The sequence below is a fragment of the Silurus meridionalis genome, chromosome 1 (assembly GCF_014805685.1).
Source record: "Silurus meridionalis isolate SWU-2019-XX chromosome 1, ASM1480568v1, whole genome shotgun sequence".
Classification (NCBI taxonomy): domain Eukaryota; kingdom Metazoa; phylum Chordata; class Actinopteri; order Siluriformes; family Siluridae; genus Silurus; species Silurus meridionalis.
In genome coordinates, this window is record NC_060884.1 from 3,040,740 (window position 1) to 3,055,686 (window position 14,947).

A 14,947-nucleotide genomic window follows, 5' to 3' on the forward strand; every position below is an offset into this window, starting at 1 on the left:
TTTTTAATAAACAAACTTGTCCAGAACAGATGAACCGGGATAAAAACTTGTGCAGAGATTGGGTTATTGTCTGTACAGCATTTCACATATCCCCTCATGTCTACCGAGTTTCTTCAGCCTAGTAGACATCAACTCTAAACCGTGTCTCACTGGGGATGTATCGCCATCAGTGCTCTTGAAATAGACTTCAGGTCCAGGGTGAACCTGACCAGGATGATTGATTGATTGATTGATTGATTGATTGATTGATATCTCCCACTTTGTTACTAACCATAAAAGTGGTAGAATACGATTCAGTCTTTATCTGCACCCTCTCTGTGTGTACCCTCAGTGGCCACAAGACGGCGGTGTGACGCGAAGACGCGATCATAATCCGCTGCCGTGAAGCCAGACCAAAGGCACCGAGGAGCGCGTGCGCGCCGCCGACGGCTCGTGTTTCAAACGGCTCCAGATTTTATACGTAGCGTGCTCAGAGTGGACCGTTTAAGCCCTAGGTAGGGCACTTTGATAGTGTTTGCTGAGAGATTTGGGACACGGCCCTGTTTTGCGTCGCGCTCGGCCTGTTTCACGGAGGAGGAGGAGGAGGAAGCCGCAGCAGCTTGTTTCCCTGGACCGTGTCGTGTTGGAGGATTTTTGCATGTAAACAAAAACCGAGCCGCTCGATAGCTGGATGTTAACTGTCTCAAAGTCGGGTTTTTTTCCACCGTTTTATTTCTTCCCAAAGCATGTAAATGCGCCGACATCGGCGCCACCACACATCACACATCCAGTCCATCAAATGGCACAAGTTAGTAAAGTGATCAGTAATTAATTTCCTGGTGGAAATATGCAGACGAACAGCATTTTGAGGATACATTTAACTGGAAATATGGCGTGCACACAGGCCTGGCACTGAGTTTGGACTTCTAACTGGACTTTATAACTTGTCCTGTTTGCGCCAGGCCCGTACTTTCAGGGCCGTTGTGGATGAGGAAGTGAACTCAACCCAGACAACCCAGGTAAAAAAGAAAACAAGAGGACAACAACGCTATAATTATTTCCTTTTATGCATGTAAATGGATAAATAACACTAAATACATTTGGTGTGTTGTATATCGGCTAGTCAGCTTTGCTAGTTATGTGTGTAGTCTCGCGCGACACTGTAGCTAGCTTCGTGGGGAACTAGCATGGATGTAGCGGCTAGCTTGCTAAACCCTGACCGTCTGGGGTTTCGACTTTCAGACATTACGTTTAAAACAATAACTTCTCAATATTTCTTTTATGTACAACAAAAAATGTTATGATATCTTTTTATAAACCAAGCAGCTAGCTAGCGTGTTATTAGGAGTATGCTAGCGGTTTAGCGAGCTAACGACGGGAATATCGGTACACAGAAACTCTTTATATTTCGGTTATATTGTAAACAATATTTCCCAGTGTAGTCTTTATTATATATTTCATTCACCAAGCTGCTAGTTTGTGTTCAACTCATGTTTTTGAGTTGTCAATGATTTGTTGCTTCTTCATTTGTATGTCCGTGTTGTAAATCCTCGGTTTTTATCACAATGCCATCGGATTTTTATTCCTTTATTTCAACTTGTTACAACTTTGCATTATTGAAAAAGAAAAGAAGTCTACAGGTGATTAAGTTGTCTTTAATGAAAGGCATGTCTGTGCCTGCACCTGTATCTGTACGTGTACCTGTGTTGATGCAAATGAGACGATTTCTAATTAAATATGCAGGTATGCATACATTTGCATGCTTAATTAAATGGGAAAAAAAATCTCGTTTTATGTGGTTAGAATTAATACCTATTTTCAGAGGTGCGCTGAAACATTTTTATAAAGAAAGGGGACAATAAACAAACTTGATTGACAGCCAATAATAGATGTCAGATTATACCAACTATTATATTAGAATGGATTTTGATGGTTTCATTGTTTTCATCATATTAAAATTAAGTAAATAAACAGAAAACACGATCCTGTTATCGACTTAACGAATGCAGTTTTATTGTCAGTGTTGTAGTTAAGTGCCATTTTCCTCTCTTTTTGTCCTCTTCTCATTAATATGGCATGGCAGGTCGAATCGAAGGTTACAGACCGGATTTGCGTTCTCATAAGAAAGAATTTTCCAGAAAGAAATAAAATGTATGGATGTATCGAAACATTCTGGTCTTAGTCTGATATCGTGCTCATTTATTTACGAACAAAGTGTTCTGATAGCAAAATCCGATAACTGCAGTTAACAATGGTCTTCAAGGCAATGTAATAAAAGCATCGTGCAATACTAGTAGCTTGAGGAAAGGTTTCTAAGCACTTTATTTCTGCGAGCACTGAGATATGCACAAACCAGCAGGACAATCTGTACTTCCTTGTACTTGACCACATTTGGTAATACTGCTGTATGTACGCCGACTCGGTCAAGTCCTTTATGTATGACAGAATGTCTTATACATAAAAACTCAGAACATAGGAAACTGGGCAGTGTTTAAGATCTTGGTCTTTTGATTTTAGATGTTTATGGGTGTAATTCTCAGCACTACCAAGCTGCCACTGTTGGGCCCTTAAGCAAGGCCCTTTAACTTTAAGCTGTTCAGTTCATCTTATCTATCAATTAAGATAGAAAGGTGGCATCTGGCAAATGAGAGCGAGAGAGAGAATAGATATACACAGTCTTTATTTGTTGTTGATGGACACATGCATGTTTATATTCAACAAACCACATCACTTTAATGGTATGAAGAGTTGCTTTGACCAAACAATTCCATTGAACTTTACACACTTTTGGAATTCAGACAGTTAGTTCCTCCAAACATTCAGCTGATATACTTTGCCTCTTGTAAATCTTTCTTTCTGACCTTGTAATCCAGTTCATCCCAGAGCAGTTCAGTAGGCTTTAAGTGACTGGGCAGGTCCTTCCATGATGGAGAACCCTCCAGCTGACTGTTCATCTCTAAATATCTTATGGCACTTGTCATTGTCTTGTTGTATGTTGAAGTAGTTTCCAATGAGCTGCAGTCCAGATGGATTTGCATGTTGTTGAAGTATGGAATGGTGGCCATGTTGGTTCAGGATTTCTCTCACTTTCTGGAATAAGTCTCTAATCTTCCCTGCTCCAAAACAACCCCACACTATTAAGCTTCCACCTCCATGTTTGCCTGTGGGGATGATCACTTTCTTCTGTTCTCTGTCTAATACAAGTTCTTTTACTGGAGCCAGAAATTTCAGTCATTCACTGTCCAATTCTTGTATGTTTTTAACAGTTTGTTCCACAGAAACAAAAGGAACCTGCATGTATTCAAACTAGAAAATATTGTTTGAATTCAGTTTTATGTTGAAGCATATCAAGCATATGTGTTTTTACACATGTATCTTATACATTAGTGCAAAGTTTTCAAAACGTGCTCTCTAATTATAGGAGAAAGGAACCCATTTAATGGGCAGATCCTCCTTCCTGACCTCCTGGGGCAGAATTTAAGCATTGATCATGGGTATGTACTAATTTTCTAATACCTCCTCCATTTTTTTTTAATTATTGCCAATCACTTTGTAAAATTTTTAGTATTTTGTTCCAACAGACGAACAGGAGGTTTTGAACTCCATCATGCAGGACCTGGCCGAACTGCAACGCTCCAACAGGTCAGCAATGCCTGATCTGGGAAAACCCAAAGCCTCGTCTCCTAAGAACCAGGTCTGTTGTTTTTGCCATGCTGAACAAAAATAATCACAAGTGCAAATTAGTGCGTTCGTGTCGCAGTAAGAAACGTGACAGTTTTTTTTTTTCGGGAAGTTCTGGATGATCATGCAAACATTTGTGTCTATTCAGCACCAATGCAGAGACGAATATAAGGGAAGTGTTAACATAATCTGGTCGTAGTTAAGAGTGGAATGAAGGAAGTGATGGACTGAAAAGTATTGTTCATCAGTTTGATTCTTTAACCATGCTCTCTGTTTTACAGAATGATGTTCGGGTGAAGTTTGAGTACCGAGGAGAGAAGAGGTATTCACCTTTTTTTTTTTTTCTCTATTCAAAACGAAAGAGAAAGGGTTAATCAATATGTGCACTTACATCAAATATCACGAGAAAATATTACCATGTATTTATTCATGGATGAAAAATAATATTCTGCTGATTTATCCTCGGTGTTTATCGTTACCCAGAGAGATATTTATTTATTTTTTATTTATTTATTCATTTTTGAACCAGCTGGTCTTTTCCTGCTAAAGAACATTTATTTTTGTCAACACTGCAAATGCAAATGTACACACAGTTTTTTTATTTGCCTGCCATCTTTGCTAGTTACACTATATTGCCAAAAGTATTGAGACACCTGATTTCCCCTGCAATATTTGGTTCTTCTCCAAACTGTTACCACAAAGCTGGAGACACGCAGTTGTGGTTAGTTGAACTTGGAAACCCAAAACCTATCCCAGCATGGCAATGCCTCTGTGCACAAAGTGAGCTCCATGAAGATATGGTTTACATGCTTTGGAGAGGAAGATCTTAAATGGCCTGCTATAAAGCTCTGATCTCAACCTTACTGAACACCTTCGGGATGAATTGGAGTACATCCTTGTGGCTAATGAACAAATGGAGTGGAGGAGATTATATGAGCAAATTAAGACTAAATATGAAATGCAATGCTCAAAAAGGACATGCAATACTTATGACCAGGTGTCTGCAAACTTTTGGCAATATAGTCCATGTGTAGAATAATGAAGCTCTAGTTTCCTGAAGAGGTAAAACAACATCTATAACCAAGTGACATTTTGATTCACACTGTTATTTTACCCATTGATATATTCGCTAATAATATATTAAAGCAGGTCTAGGAGATTTTTTCAGCTCCATCCCAGCTGTTCACACATCTGTACAGATTATTCAGTGTATACATTTCTTGTTTTTAGAGATTAAAAAGCTTTTCTGTGCTGGTGTGGAGAATAAATACAGCGTATAAAGTTGTGCAGGATTGTGTTTACGGCCAACATTGTGAAACGTTGTGCTGTGTGTGTGTGTGTGTGTGCACGCATACTGTAATATGTTATAATCTGCGTTTCTGTGTGCTGTTTTAGGATCCTGCAGTTTCCTCGACCTCTCATGCTGGACGATCTGAGTGCCAAAGCTAAAGTGGCGTTCGGTCAAACGATGGATCTGCACTACACCAATAACGAGGTATTGCTTTATTGCTCTGTGTACAAAATAATGATTATTGTACATAGTGCATGAAAATGTTCAGTATTATAATGATTAAGCTGTGACTGAAATTAATCATATACGAACTGGAAGATAAAAGAATTTTCCCCTTTTCTGTTTCTCTCCTTTTATTTATTTATTTATTTATTTATTTATTTATTTATTTATTTATTTATTTATTTTCACTTTCTTTTTTTCTGTCTCCTTTTCACTTTCTTTCTTCCTCTTTATCCATGCGTCTGTCTGTCTGTCTCGCTCTCTCTTCTTTGGTAGTTGGTGATTCCTTTGAGTACCCAAGATGATCTGGATAAAGCCGTTGAGCTGCTGGATCGTTCCGTCCACATGAAGAGTCTCAAGATTCTCCTGGTGCTTCCAGCATCTTCTCAGGTCAGTCTAAATGTATATATTATAAAAATTATATCCACCTTTGAAGCTCTAACGGTACTTGATAGATTGACTGTCCATTAGAGTTTCTGTGTGCGGTATAAGCGTATCCATAGCTTGGTCATTATATACCATTGATGTACTAAAAATGAAAGTAGTGTGTCACATTTTGCAGAGGGCATATACTGTGACACTACCATTTCGCGGCTCGAATCTCGCGGTCCCACTTTACTAAACTTATAGTCAATTGTTTTTATTGAGCTTTATGTTGAAATAAGGTAATTTATTAATAAAAATATAATTCTTCATTATAAAATGAAGTAAAAGCATACCTAAAAATAACGTACCGTGTGTATCTTACATTTACACGAGATGAAGAACACGTAGCGAAAAATCGTGGTTCTGGGATGCTGGCGGTGGGTTTTGGCATGTAACTATCACGATAAACACGGGGACGACTGTCACAAATGGTATTAATGCTCACGTTATGTACATGGACATCTTGTAATTGTGTCAAATTTCTGTCTTCATTTTATCAGAACTCACTCTCTGGTATGAATATGTTGCTGACTCACGAGCATCTGGACAACACGGACAGGAAGAGCATTCTCGCTCTGATGGGTCAGTGCTGAGTTTTGTAACAATCTTTTTTTTAGTCTTAAATCTTGTGTTTTATGTACAGTTGTTATGTAACCTGATTAAAATGAATCCATATGGAAAAGTATTAATCAACACATTAGTTATTATATCAGTATAAAGCTGAGATTGCTGACTCAGGGTGAATTCTAAACATATTTCAAAGATAAAATTATTTTTAGCATTATGGGATACAAACTGCTGTGTCCGTCTATGCAGGATCTCAATCAACAGACCGCAGCTCTCCTCCTCCGGGCTACATCCCTGATGCTCTGCAGCAGGTGGCCAGAAACGGCTCGTTCACCAGCATCAACAGCGAAGGAGAGTTTATACCTGAGAGCATGGACCAGGTGATGAAACGTCTTTTGGCTATTTTAATATGCAACAAGTTTTAGCACCTGTTGTGTTTGGCGGTGGGGAGTAACTGTGCCAACTGTATATTTGCATGTACAGATGCTGGATCCACTGTCCATGAGCAGCCCTGAGAATTCAGCTTCAGGCAGTTGTCCATCACTGGATAGTCCTCTTGACAGGTATTTTTTATCTCTTTTTTTTGAAAGGCATTTACACGTTGTTTTATAGTAGATCCGCTGAATGACTGTTCCCATTTTATAGTGAAAGCTATCCGAAATCTCGTATGCCCCGAGCACAGAGTTACCCAGACAACCATCAGGACTTTCCGGGTAAGATTTTAGAAACAAAATTACAATAATTTATAATCAGAATTATCCTGTTAGATCCTTTTTTTAACATTGTTCCTTTTTCAGAGTGTGACATACCAGTGTTTGAGAAGTCAGGTAAAGGTGGTACGTATCCACGGAGATACCCCATCCCTTTTGGTCTGCAGGACTACAGTGATGGTGAGGGGCCTTTTACTTAATTTAATGCAGCTTATGGAGTGCACAGATATCTAATAAAGCTTAGACAATGTTTGCCAGTTGTTCCATTTGTAAGGCTCTATTACTCATCCTCAATGCAGGGCGTAAGACGTTTCCGCGGGCACGGCGAACGCAGGGCCACGGCTTCCGCTCACCCGTGAGTTTCAGCCCGACAGATCAGAGCCCGAGCACGAGCAGCGGCAGCAGCATCTTCTCTCCTGAACTGGAAGAGCCAGGTCGCCGCCGCCGTGGCAGCGATATCGAGCCCAACCCCAGCACCAACCCAACACTCTCTGTTATGGACATCAGCCCGCCCAGTCGCTGTATGTCTGATAAATAAAAAAATGAGTGTGTGTGTATTATGTTGACACATGCAACATGTGCTGTTCATTAAGTGTGTTTGTGTTTGTATGTGCAGCTCCTCGTGCCCCCACTAACTGGCGCCTGGGGAAACTTCTTGGTCAGGGTGGATTCGGTCGGGTCTTCCTCTGTTACGACGCTGACACAGGCAGAGAACTCGCCGTCAAACAGGTCCAGTTTGATCCAGACAGCCCAGAGACCAGCAAGGTTAGAAATGACAACAATGTTTATGCAACATAAATATGATGTAATGTCTATAGTTTACTCTAAGGAACGACAGGAACTTGCACAATGAGCGTGCATAAGCGTTCGCTGCTTATCACCATTCTTAAATTAAATCATAGTGGTGAAAGCCACTACACTTGGCTACTAGGTGGCTCCTTTTTTCTAATATTCATCTTAACCACAGTCATTAGTTTGAAATATTTATTGCATGTAATCCAAAAAGATTCAGTAATAATTTATTGGAAGATTAAAATTTGTGGAAAAGGTACTATTTATGCAAGCCCCACTGTGTGTTCATTTAGGGATATAGATATATGTACATACACACATACACACACAAGAAACACTTAACCCTGCGATAGTATGTCTTGTATATGCATCACGTGTTTGTCTTTGTACGTGTTAAGGAGGTGAGTGCATTGGAGTGTGAGATCCAGCTCCTGAAGAATCTTTTTCATGAGCGCATAGTCCAGTACTACGGCTGTCTGCGGGACACACATGAAAGAACTCTGTCTATCTTCATGGAATACATGCCTGGGGTAAAACACAACATTCTACACCATCTAAAGCCTAATCTTGTTGACCACCAGCCTCTAAGATGTAGTCATTATATATATTATATTTTCGTGTTCTCAGGGATCAATTAAAGACCAACTCAAGTCATACGGCGCTCTGACAGAAAATGTCACGCGTAAATACACACGGCAGATCTTAGAAGGAGTGTGTTACCTTCACAGCAACATGATTGTCCACAGAGACATCAAAGGTGAGAACGTAAGACACCCCTACAGTTTGACAAAATGGGCGTGGGCTGAACCTGAGATTCCCGACACAATGATTTCACACTAATTAGAAGCTTGTTGGTATTTTTATTTATTTATTTTTTTGCTAAAGTTATTCGATTATTTTGCTTCCATTTCCATCAGGTGCAAACATCCTGAGAGATTCAGCTGGGAATGTAAAACTAGGTGACTTTGGAGCAAGTCGTCGGCTGCAGACTATTTGTCTGTCAGGAACGGGTATGAAGTCGGTGACGGGAACTCCGTACTGGATGAGCCCAGAGGTTATTAGTGGAGAGGGCTATGGCAGGAAAGCTGATATATGGTAAGATACCTACAATGTGTATTGCAAATTAATGTCAAAGCAGATGGATTTTGTTTTGGTGTACCAATTCTAGGCCATTTGAAATGACAAGAATAATAAAACGGCACTACCTAAACCTCGGCTCACTTTTCTTTTTTACACCATTATTTATTGTGGTCTTCTGACTGGGATTTATTGCCACCAGGGGGCAGTAAAGGAGCGATAGTAAAGTTCCAAAAGTTGTCTCCCGAAAGAAGTCAATTGAGGGTTTGTTTGTAAAAAGTCACAATTCATAGCCATCCTAAATAATCCCTTGACAATCCCTGGTTTCATGTCATGTAGGAATTGAGAATCACTAATTTAAGCAGCCATGGCTTTAGTATAATGGCTGAGAAGTGAAAAACAAGTAAACAAACCAGAAAACAAATGAAAAAAATCATAAGACAAATTAACAATTCAAACAAACTATAAAAAGTAAGTGTAGTTTGTGAATGGGATACTCGCCGCTCATTGGACGTGACACCAGTCATTAAAGATATCCAGGAAGTAAATGTTGTACCGATTAACAACGTTTGTCTCTGATTTCCGCAGGAGTGTCGGCTGCACCGTAGTTGAAATGCTAACACAGCGGCCTCCTTGGGCAGAGTTCGAGGCGATGGCAGCCATCTTTAAAATCGCGACTCAGCCGACCAACCCTACACTCCCAGCTCACGTGTCTGACCACTGCCGCGACTTTCTTAAACGCATTTTTGTGGAAACAAAACAACGGCCAGCTGCTGAGGACTTATTACGGCATTTTTTTGTTCACTAACCCCTTCCTGCCATCGATCACTGAACAATTTCAGAGACAACCCTAAGTGTCTGCCCTTATCTACACTTCGCCCAGCCTGCTGTAGAGCACTACCGTTGGACCAGAGAGATTGGGGGAGGGGTGTGGTTTAGCAGGAAGTGGATCTACACCTCTGTTGGTGGAGGATAGCATTTGGAAGCAGCTTGATTCTGGTTAAAAACATTGCACCTTAATTTCACTCAGGGGTAAGTACCCCTAAGGACTAAAGGAATTTTGTTAATGTAGATTTTTCTTTCGTTTGAGTTATGCGGAATTGGATTAGGAGACCAAGCTCCAGGGAGTCTCATCAGCTTCTAGGCTCATGGGATGAATCTGAGAGGCTATCTCGTTCCAACATGACCCAGAATGTACTGTCAAGCCAAGGAGAGGCCTGGTGTGCCATCAAGCTGCTAAAACAGGCAAATCTAAGGAAAAAGAAATCAGACCACAGGGTGTTGGGACTCCAGCGTTACTCCTTTAAGTTCTCATTCTCTTGCACAGTTAGAACGAACCACAGACACACACTCACACTTTCATGAACATCTATACTGTAGATTTGTATGCTGTACAAAGGTTAGTTTTTGCTGTATCTCTCTTTCTATCTCTCTCTCATGTTCACGGTTTAAAGAGCGTGCCACTATTTTTCGAGCTGTAGTGTCGAAAAGGATTGTGATCTATCAGTTTCGCTCACAAAGTTCGCTTTTGCTTTGTGCCTTTTTGGTTTGTGGAAACAGTTTTGTGAATCTGTGCTCCCACACCGAGCAGTCGTTCAGCTACAAATCCCTGGAGGTCTTCTGTTTTCCTCATTCTCTGCTTCAATAACAAACTGACTCCAGCTCAGTTCTTTAAGCACTCCTTTGCCTTCTCGTTACACAGTGCTTTTAATGATTAGTGATTCGAAGTCTTTAAAGGAAGAGTCCATTCTGAATGCAAATCTTTTTTTTTTTTTTTTTTTTTTAAACGTTGACCCTCGCTAAACTGTCTACATGTTCCCCGCAATGCCATTGAATATCTCATGGTGGTGGCACCACTGTGATCCCACCCCCGACTTAATCTCTACCTAAAGACAGAAATACAGCAGCGATTTAATCCTTTACGCCGTCCACATCTCAACTTTCATACTTTCACGCAGCATCGTCGCCTCGTAGATCGCTACCCAGCCGCTACTGTAACCCTGCGCATCCGAGTCAGGAGACTTCGTGTCCACTGTTTTGCAGCAACATCTCCCATTTTCTCGGCTGGACATCAAAGAATGGTTAGTGGAAGTAAAAAAAAAAAGTCCATGTTTTTTAAACCAAAACATAATATCATCAGTCTTTGAGGTCATGGAGGGTTTTCTTTTTTTTTCTTTTTAAACTGCTCTATCAATATCTCCTTGTGACATCAGAAGCTTTTTAGCATCAGAGCCTTTTAAAACGGGCAACAAACGGTTAAATATAAACGCATGTAATGTGTTGTAGGGTGGAGCTTTTCTTTAACAGCAGTATGAATGTTAATTTTAATCTTTTTTTTTTTTTTTAAATGGTTGATTGACTGAATAGACAAAAAGAGAGACACTTTTTATCCATCTTGCCATATTTTGAAAGCCAGCAGAATTCTATAGTATTATTTTTATTTTTTTATTTTTATTTGTTAATTTTTTAATAGTACCTTGCGATATGAAGAAAAAAAGGTTATGAATTTTTTATTAGGATTTGTTTTCAGTGTTGTTTTTTTTTCTTTTCATTATAAGAGGCTGACCTCAGAACGCCTGACACGAACTTTAGTTCTCATTATTACCCACCAGTACTTGACCATGTTTGTGTCTGTTTTTAACTGAAACTGATTTCACAATCCCAGATGTCTTGAGACGTGTGTTTTTTTAGCTTGTTTTATCATGACTCACCTTTTACCATGACTCACTTGTAGACATTACTGCAGCATTCTTGGTGTCGAAGCTTGCCTGTTGTTCTGCAGGAGTGTAGATCAATGCCAGATTTGAAATTTATTTACACAGTGCCTAGTTTTCACCCATTTACACAGCCGTCTCTGTGGTACTATTTTATTTGTGTCTAGGCAAATCTCTTCGGTGTCAAGTTTGTTTAAACCGTTTACAACACTCCTGAATGAGGTTAGATTAGCGAAGTGATTTCTTGACCGTGTTTTGACCGATCTGATCTGAGCTTCCGGTGGAAGGAAACTATTTAGCCCTGTTTACATGCAGACATTTTTACTAATTCAGTCACATTATTTATTTAACTTGTCTATTTGTACATGTATGCCACATGTAATTTTCTTAAGAGACCAAATCTCAGTAATGATTTCGGCTAGGATCTGAGTTGGGTTAATATTTGCATGTAAATATGGCTAATCTTATAAATGGCTGTGATTGGGTGCAGTCTTTCTGATGTCATAACAGTAACTCTTCACACACACACATTTATATATGTAATATATGAATGTATATAGGTAGGTGTGTGTGAATGTTTCTAATGTTAACTGTTGGTAACATCAGAAAGATGAATCAGATTGATCTGAGCTGCTCATTGCAGACGTGTACTGAAATCGATCTGTTTTGTCATTCACAGTGAACCGATGGTACGTGCCTGCCTGACGATCTTTCAGTAGTGGTTGATTGAATTTAATGCACTACTGGTGACCTCAGAGCAGTTATACTTGATGGAAACACAGCATGAGCTTGGCAGTAGACTGCTGGTTTTTTTTTTCCGTACGTAAATTTTTTTTCATGAATTTTTGAGCTGTAGAGACTCTGCTTGTCGTAGTTGTGATTCTCCACCGGGACTGTATAGCGTGAATCAGAATGCTGTCATGTCGATGGCTCAGTATTGACCAGAACCACCGTGAAAAGAAAGGAGAAAAACCTGGCCGCTGGTGCTTGGAGGGGGGGGGGAGCTGTTAACAATTCAGATGCAAACGTTTCATTCCAAGTGATGTTTACAGTTTTTATACTCCAGATTCTTCTGTTTACCGCCACAGACTCAGAGACCCTGCCGTTAAGTCGTTTAAATTCATTCGGAACTACAGTCAGGTTAATATAAGGTCAGGTACAATCCAGACGCACCCCCGGCTTCCCCTTCGTAAGTAATTATTGGTATGTTCCAGTTCTCTGGGCCAAGAGCACTTTTTTTTTTTTTATTATTATTATTTCCATACAGCGTTCCATGTTCTGCTTAGCCATAATATCTCAAAGTCGAAAGGTCAGAACTTGAAAGTACTTCTGGTTTCATGTTTTTGGTTTAAATGAACTCGACCTGAAATCGAGGGAAGGCATCGTCCGTTGTCTGTTAGCGTACTTGGTGTGCAGGCGTTTGTAACGTATGTACAATTGTACAATCGTCTGGTCCTTTTGATGTTGAACTTTTTGCACATTTTTGAGACCATAATTTGTACACTGATTTTTTTTTCTTTCTTTTATATATATTTTTGCCAGTGAATGTTTGGCACTTCATATACATATATATGTATGTATGTGTGTGTGTGTGTGTGTGTGTGTGTGTGTGTGTGTGTGTGTGTGTGTGTGTGTGTGTGTGTGTGTGTGTGTGTGTGTAAGGGTGGTGTTAATGCTTTTGATTGTATGTAGAGATGAGGAGCAGTAGGATTCTCACGGTGTGGTAGGACAAACTGAACTCATGCAGGAATGTACTCGAATTCCAGGTGACCCCTGACTTGTGTTCGCTTGTCTGCATTCTTGTCATTTTGAAATGCAGTTTGCAGCATTTAACAAGCCATCGCCATGTTGTTGTTCCACCTTCGACAGTTCCGAACAACTTACTCCTAATCACCTTCAACTACCACGACATGCTTTTCTAATGACATTTGTTGAGCCACTGCTGCCACTCCTGAATGCACTTTTGTGTGTGTGTGTGTGTGTGTGTGTGTGTATTGGGCCTTTTTCTGATTTGAGTAGTGCCAGTGTGTTCAATGCATTGCGCTTTTGACTACACAACTAAAAAAGGAAAAAAAAAACTAAAAACAAAAGGGGGAAAAAAAAAACCAACCAAAAAAAAATTAAACAAAGAAATAAACAAGATTTTCTCTTTTTGACAGAGTTCACTTATCTGACTCGAAACTCTCTTGTCTGCTTTGTCTATGGTACAAGGAAGCCATGTTTATAATTCAATTTGGTTTGTGACCAATAAGCCTGTTTATATAAAATCTGTATATCAGTGCTACGCATAATTTTTTATATCTATATAAATATATTTTATTTTATTCTTTTTTTTTTTTTTTTTTTTTTTTTTTTTTTAAACTCAAGATTATATGCATGATAGGCATCCGAATGGCCCAATGTGACCTGCTGTATAAGCAGAGCTGATTGGACAATTTGCTGGACATCGTGAGGTTGCCTGTAAATGGCTGGCACTTTGTATAGTGTTGCTAATAATGATGATAATGAAAAAAAATAATAAAGATATTTATTTCACATTTACCATGCCTCAGGTCTTTTTTTTTTGTTAATGCTGGGTCATTCTGGATTTGTGTGAAAATATTAATGTTTTGTGTAAAGTTTGTCAATTGAAATTATATTTATATAAGTTGGAAGTTGGAAAAGTTATCACCAAGCAGTTCATTTTAACAATTAAACTTTTGTGACCCAATTACATTGTTTGGTTTTTTTTTTAATGTAATACATTTTTCTCAAATTTTCACAAGTAAAAACACCACATGGTTCATCCCCAACAGAAGACATTAGGACGTCTTCCCAACTTCAAAAGTTTCTAATTCTGTCCATCCTCCTCCCTCCTGAGGAAAATCTCAACATCTTCAGCTCTGCTACCATCAGCTCCACCTCCAGTCTTTTACTCAATGCCACTGTCTCTAAACCATACAACATCTCAGGTCTCACCACAGTCCTATAAACTTTCCCTTTCACTCTCACAGATACTCTTCTATCACAAATCACTCCTGCTATCACTCTTCTCCACCCACTCCACCCTGCCTGCACTCTTTTCTTCACTTCTCCAACACTCTCTCCATTACTTTGCACTGTTGACCCCAGGTACCTGAACTCCTCCACCTTCTCCACCTCTTCTTCCTGCAACCGCACCCCTCCACTGCCCTCCCTCTCATTCACACACATGTACTCTGTCTTACTACCTCTACCTCTCCAGGCTCTTCTTAACCTGCTCCCTACTCTCACCACAAATCACAATATCATCCACAAACATCAGTTCTATCTTTCTCTCTCTCTCTCTCTCTCTCTCTCTCTCTCTCTCTCTCTCTCTATACAGAGACTCCTGTCTGACCTCGTCCGTCCATCAGCAGTGCGAACGGGAAAGGGCTCAGAGCCGATCTTTGATGGAGTCCAACCTCCACCTTGAACCAGTCAGTTGTTCCTACTGCACACTTCACACTGTCCTCAAACATGTTTTGAAA

The 14,947-nt window shown here is 39.8% G+C and overlaps 1 protein-coding gene across 1 annotated transcript; it reads left to right on the forward strand.

Annotated features, from left to right (window-relative positions):
- The first annotated feature begins 558 nt into the window (after nucleotides 1-558).
- Nucleotides 559-13,030, forward strand: map3k2 (mitogen-activated protein kinase kinase kinase 2). The gene is made up of 17 exons (XM_046856050.1): nucleotides 559-998; nucleotides 3,401-3,473; nucleotides 3,561-3,673; nucleotides 3,942-3,982; nucleotides 5,056-5,155; nucleotides 5,450-5,563; nucleotides 6,100-6,181; nucleotides 6,416-6,546; nucleotides 6,650-6,729; nucleotides 6,812-6,879; nucleotides 6,964-7,056; nucleotides 7,176-7,397; nucleotides 7,493-7,641; nucleotides 8,067-8,198; nucleotides 8,296-8,425; nucleotides 8,586-8,763; nucleotides 9,334-13,030. Exons 2-17 carry the CDS (start codon nucleotides 3,470-3,472, stop codon nucleotides 9,551-9,553), a joined length of 1,857 nt encoding a protein of 618 aa, XP_046712006.1. The 5' UTR covers nucleotides 559-998; nucleotides 3,401-3,469; the 3' UTR covers nucleotides 9,554-13,030.
- Nucleotides 13,031-14,947: the final 1,917 nt, after the last annotated feature.